The 5,900-nt window shown below is 41.3% G+C and overlaps 1 protein-coding gene and 1 long non-coding RNA gene across 3 annotated transcripts in view; one reads left to right on the top strand and one right to left on the bottom strand.

Moving 5' to 3' along the window:
• The window catches only part of LOC116692948 (uncharacterized), a 4,300-nt gene extending 445 nt beyond the window's left edge, over positions 1 to 3,855 (top strand). The window contains exons 2-3 of the long non-coding RNA XR_004332819.1: positions 3,113 to 3,116; positions 3,651 to 3,855. This is a non-coding gene — a long non-coding RNA (uncharacterized LOC116692948). The remainder of the gene's footprint in view (positions 1 to 3,112; positions 3,117 to 3,650) is intronic.
• foxp3b (forkhead box P3b) overlaps positions 1 to 5,900 on the bottom strand; it is a 47,049-nt gene that overhangs the window by 2,642 nt on the left and 38,507 nt on the right. For both annotated transcript variants that reach the window (XM_032521581.1, XM_032521580.1), the window contains 4 exons: positions 4,759 to 4,833; positions 4,425 to 4,581; positions 801 to 877; positions 360 to 461 (listed from right to left, as the gene is read on the bottom strand). In XM_032521581.1, the coding sequence (XP_032377472.1) occupies positions 360 to 461; positions 801 to 877; positions 4,425 to 4,581; positions 4,759 to 4,833 (411 nt within the window). The remainder of the gene's footprint in view (positions 1 to 359; positions 462 to 800; positions 878 to 4,424; positions 4,582 to 4,758; positions 4,834 to 5,900) is intronic.

The following is a 5,900-nucleotide window of genomic DNA, read 5'->3' as shown; positions in this document are numbered from 1 at the left end:
AACAGGGACGTTGTAGAGCGCCCTCTGGTGGACAAACTATGCAGCGCCAAACCTCATAACATGGTTGACCGTATATATATTTATTTTTGAAATATTCATTCATCAGAATCATGTATTTCTCAGTATAAATGAGTATGATGAAATATTATGAAAATATATTAAAATATCTTTTGTTCAACAAATGTGAACATGTGCAATTACATTAGTTACCACCGGCAAGTAACGTGAACTTGAAGTATTCCCAATATGTCTGGGCTTGCCAAGAAAAACCAGTGCAGTTGCATTGTGAGCATGGATGATTCAGCGAGTGACAGCTTTGACACTTTGCTTTGAGCAGGCGTCAGAGTGAACGCTCATACCTTCCAGGTGGCAGTGTTGTGTCTGAAGTAGAAGAACATGGTGGTGAACCAGTTGTAAATCTCATTCAGAGAGCGCTGTTTGTCTGAAGACTCCAGGATTGCCTGCAAACAGTTGGACACAGTGAGACGCACGGGGACATCCAGCAGCCACTAGAACAGTCTGCAGCGCACACACACACACACACACACACACACACACACACACACACACACACACAACACCAACACACACACAGGGACATCCAGCAGCCGCTAGAACAGTCGCAGCACAACACAACACACACACACACACACACACACACACACACACACACACACACACACTCACACTTCTAAAGAGTATGAAGAGCACTCTCTGGTTCAATCATTAACTGTCAAAGCACATCAATCATAAAAAAGACCAGCTGAACAAATACTAGAACTTCTCCTATTAGAACTCACCCATCTGATCAAGTAGGCGTAGGTGTACGGAGGCCTGATGTTGTTGTATTTGTAACATTCGATACTGGGGACCAAATCTGTACAACATCAAACACAGGTGATCAGAATTGTTCATGTGTTGGTGGGAAACTTTAGCCACACATATTCTAAGAGCATGTACACAACGGGGGGTGTGATCTAATTTAAATGAAATGCCGAAAGGTTTGGCAAATATTTGCCTAATGTCATCTGTCCCTCCAGGATTTGGCGGTGTTGTTCATCGTGACTTTGGTGTGACTCGCAATTTTGACCAATCACCACCACTTTTTTTGTTTGACTTCTGTGTTCCCCCCTGGACTGATGCGCGCACACACACACACACACACACACACACACAAACACACACGGTGAATGCAGGAAAAACCAGAGAGGAGATGTACAGGATGACCTAAATTCAGAACAGCTACGCTCATTATGCAATAATAACTTAAAGTCCAATAAATACTTTATTAAACCGGCCAGGATAGGAAATTAACTAACAATGTAAAGTTTAACAAGCCACTGACACATGTTTAAATTGATTCATTCAATAAATATTGTTTTTTGTCTTAAATTCATCAGCCATTTTCATATTATACCAACATTTACATCATCCTGAGCCTTTTAGGTGAGGTTACTAGGAAATCTCAGTCCAGAGTAGTTTATTCTCACCAAAACAAGTTTCCTTTTTATTTTTAAATAACTACAAAACTTTTAATGCAATTTTTTTTTTTTATTATTCCGAAAATCCGGCATTTTGTTGACTGTAGGATGAAGTAATCTAAACAAGTTTACCAAACAGTGTCACCACTAAAAACACTAAAAGGAATTCCAACATCATAATAATATATATATTTCAAGACATTGACACCAGTTTTAAGTATTTACTTCTTCAGAACACTTTCCTTTGATGATCAGATCAGAAGATCAGCATATGTTATATAGTGTCATAAGGACAGAGGGAAGCTGAAAGGTATAGAAACCCACCAGGGATTTGATTGTTTTATGATACGGTTCATGCCTTGTGATTAATGGACGGCAGCGAGGCGTGAACTGCCCAAGTCCATTCATTCCTGACGATGGACACCTCGAAGGGCATTACAGTAAAAACACACTGGGCGCGTAAAAAACAGCCAGGGAACTAGCCCCAGCCGAGCTGTTGAGTGTCAATGTGACATCATGGGAGCACCGTCTTTTCCTTAACAGAGGTGGCGCTAATAAGGAAAGGCTGGCAACATTGCTATTTCTACGGACTAGAGGAAGAAGTAAAAAGGTAAACAATGGCAGAACTGGCAGCAGCATTGCAGTCAATGATTCAATTTGATTGGATGACCTACTTGCCTTTCATTCACCAAAAAATAACTCATTTTAACCCAGTACGTTTACAAGAGAGACCTGCAGTCACTCTGAGAGTCCTGGCATCCGGTTCCCCTTGAGCTGTTTCCGCTTTGTCGCACACCGCTAAAAAACAGAGTGGTGGAGTGACGCCCTCTGGACGCACACACAAAATCCTGGCGCGCCACCGAGATCTACGTCATTTTGACTTCACATTGGCGCAAGCTCCGATGCGTCGTAAAATCGGCTATAAGTGTTGCTTATAGTCCGCTTTGGCAAGACAGTCAAAATCACCATGAACCTAGGTGTTTTATTTGGAAATGTGTTCTATTTTAAAATGTTAAAAATGCTAGCAAGATCCAAAGTCAATAACATTTTGTACAGTTGGCAATCAGTAAATTAAATATAATTTGACAGTATGTTTAATAATAAGACAAGCTAGCCATGCCATTGTCAATTTATAGAATTAGTTCTATAAAATAAGATTTGTAAACTCTCAAAACTAATCAAGTACACAAACAGGTTCCACTTTGGGATAAACTGGAGATAGACTGGAGATGGACAGACTGGACACAGACTGGAGATAGACTGGAGACAGACTAGAGACAGAACTGCCTAACCTAACGCAATACACACACACACACGCACACACACAGAACATTGAAGCTGTGCTCTTTTCTCCACAGTCAAGAGTCAAATTTTGTTTCAAAAGATGCTGGAGGCTTGTTTGTTTGAAGTTTGTTTGTGTATTTGCAGATCCATTTTACATTTGCAAATGATTTCTTTACATTTGTAGAGCGAGTTTTTTGTTTCAGACGACACATTTACACAAATGATCAATCTTTTCCCACACATTTAATGAGACATCTAATCTCATAGTTTTATCTTGTCTGCACAATATACACACATCTTTTGTTATTATTGTGTGCACAAGATAGAAAAAAGATGACTGTGACTAGGAGGGTTTGGTAGAAAGAACTACAGTATTACGTGTAAATGTAGAATCATGACATCAATTTGACTACAACTAATACTAATTTGTATTCCTTTATATGCAAACACCAGTTTAAACAACTACTCAAAGCGCTTTTACATAGTACAAGAACCATTCACACACATTCACACTGTGGCTGAGGCTGCCGTACAAGGTGCCACCTGCTATCCATACACACTCACACACATTTATACTCCGATGGCATCGGGGCAACTCGGGGTACAGTATTTTGCCCAAGGACACTTTGACATGGGACTGCAAGGATCCAACCACCAACCTTCTGTTTGGCGGGCAACCGCTCTATCACCTTGTAAACAGCCCCTTATTACTAATAATCATCATATCTAATTTTTCATCCGTCTAAAAGAGAACACTGGTGAAGAAGTATGTGTATGTATATTTGAATTGGCCAGATGTGGCTGTGTCTGTTGAATTGTTAGGGAACACCTCGGGGTTCAGTGTCTTGCCCAAGGACACTTCAACATGGACAACCTTCTGATTAGGAAGTAGGCCCAGTGGCGTAACGAGCCAACACCGGGCCCTAAAGCAGGATTATCAAGGCGGGCCCCCATACTACAGCACATGATGACGGCGCAATGTCCACGATTAGGCTACCATAAATAGGACAGGATAGGATCAGAGTGACACAGCATATGAGATGAGATGACTGACAAAATCAGGAGTAGCCTACGCGCACCACAACAACAAGAAATGCTGGTGAATAAAAGGCCAGTCCCTCCAGGATTTTGCGGCCTTTTATTGAGATTGTTGCAGCCCAAAGTGCCAGATGTTGCGGTAGACGTTTTTTTGTATAGTTCTTTAAAATAAAATAAAAAGATGAAAGCTGAGATTTCTTGGGAACCTCACCAAAAAGGCTCAGAATTCTGCAAATGTTGGTATAATATGAACATGGCTGGTGGATTTAAGACAGATAATAATAATAATTTATTGGCTAAATCAAATATGAACGTATTTGTCACTGTCAGTGGCTTGTTGATCTTTACATTGTTAGTTTCCTATCCTGGGCTGGGACACACATTCATTCATTCATTTGATAGGGGGCCCGGGCTGTCAATCAATACCTTTCTGTCATGCGGGCCCCTGATTGGTCCGGGCCTGTAAGCAACTGCGTACCTTGCTTACCGATAGTTACGCGTCTGAGTAGGCCCCCTCACACATGCCACAGCTGAATGTGGCATATAAAGTCTTTGAGAGCAGCTACTGGTTTTCTTCTTGCTCTACAGTTTTTTCATTAATAACCTTCCACAGATGGTTACCTGGCAGAAGATGGGCAGAGCCAGCAGCTCTGTAGCCATGCTGGGACAACTCCTGCAGGTGTTTAATGCCCCATTGTTGCATTCTGTCTCCATCTGTTACCTGAGGCTGGGGCTGGGGCTGGGCCAGGAACACAGGGAGGCTGTACGGCCACTCGGCCTTCAGCAGACATGGTGGACATGAACAGACAGAAAATCATTCAAGGATTTTAGCAAAATATAAGCAAATCTTTTAATCAAGCAGTTATTTATTCACTGCACTGTCCTCTTCTTAAATAATGAATTGAATAAAAAGAAAAGCAACAGTAAGAGCTTAGAGCCATTAGAACCAACATACCAGATCAGCGTATTTGTTTTCCGAGAGGTGCAGATGAAGTTGCATCGCAAGGAGTTTCTGTTTTTCCAGGATGAGCTGCAAAAAGACAAGGCCTATAGTTATATTCAATATCTAACTTTCCTTAAATAAGTGATTTCAAGATGCGAGACCTGCAGACCTTGTTAGTCATTAGTGACAGTTAGCAGTAGTGTCTGTTGTACAAGCCTCAGATTAACAATGCATTATAGATTGGCTAATGAATAGGACCCGTGCATGGCCAACACGTCACGGAAGCTAAACTTGCTACTACCAAACCATCTTTTTTCCATCTTTGGCAAACTAATGGTCTAACCCAGGGGTGACCACACTTTTCAGCTTGCAAGCTACTTTAAAAATGACCAAGTCAAAATGATCTACCTACTATAAACATGCAAAAACATATATTTATTTATTCAAATATTTATTTCTAAATATATTGAAAATTATATGTACGATATAAATTGGTGTACCTTGCATAACTGCATTAACCTATTTGCACAATACAACTGCACATTTTTTTGTCATCACCTCACTCTGACGACTTGCCCTAAATGGAATCAGCCAGGGATGCATAGTCCGGACAGTAGCTGCTGATAGCCAGCCTCAAGCACATTTCATCAGAAATGATCATCAGTCATAGTGGAACGGTATTTGGATTTAATAATCTTCATGTGGGAAAAGGCTGACTCACATAAATAAGTGGAGCTGAACAATGTGGTCAAGGAGGTAGCACATTTCCTCATGTTGGGGTACTTTTCCCTCTGTCAGCAAGTTCCAAAACTGTCCATGAGCCCTAGACTTGAGCTCAATGTCAGCTTGCAGTGTCAGGATCTCATCCTCCACTCCAGACAAGTTCAGGTGAAACAGTGTTGCAGTTTTTGATGCAAGTAAATCCACCTCAGCATCTTCCCGAAAGGGTAGCACATGAATGTTGCGACTGGCTCCAATAATGCAAAGTCTTGAAACCGTTTGTTAAAGTCTGACAGACAGTTTTCAATCTGCTCTGTGTAGCGTCCACTGTCAAGTTGCGCACACGCCTTCCCTTGTGTCTCCAGTTCTGATATGAGGTTCTGAAAGTTTGTCAAATCATGGCGCTGCAGCTTTGCGCACAGATGTTGCATTTT

The sequence above is a fragment of the Etheostoma spectabile genome, chromosome 7, assembly GCF_008692095.1.
Source record: "Etheostoma spectabile isolate EspeVRDwgs_2016 chromosome 7, UIUC_Espe_1.0, whole genome shotgun sequence".
Taxonomy (NCBI): Eukaryota; Metazoa; Chordata; class Actinopteri; order Perciformes; family Percidae; genus Etheostoma; species Etheostoma spectabile.
This window is presented reverse-complemented; position numbering and strand designations above follow the sequence as displayed.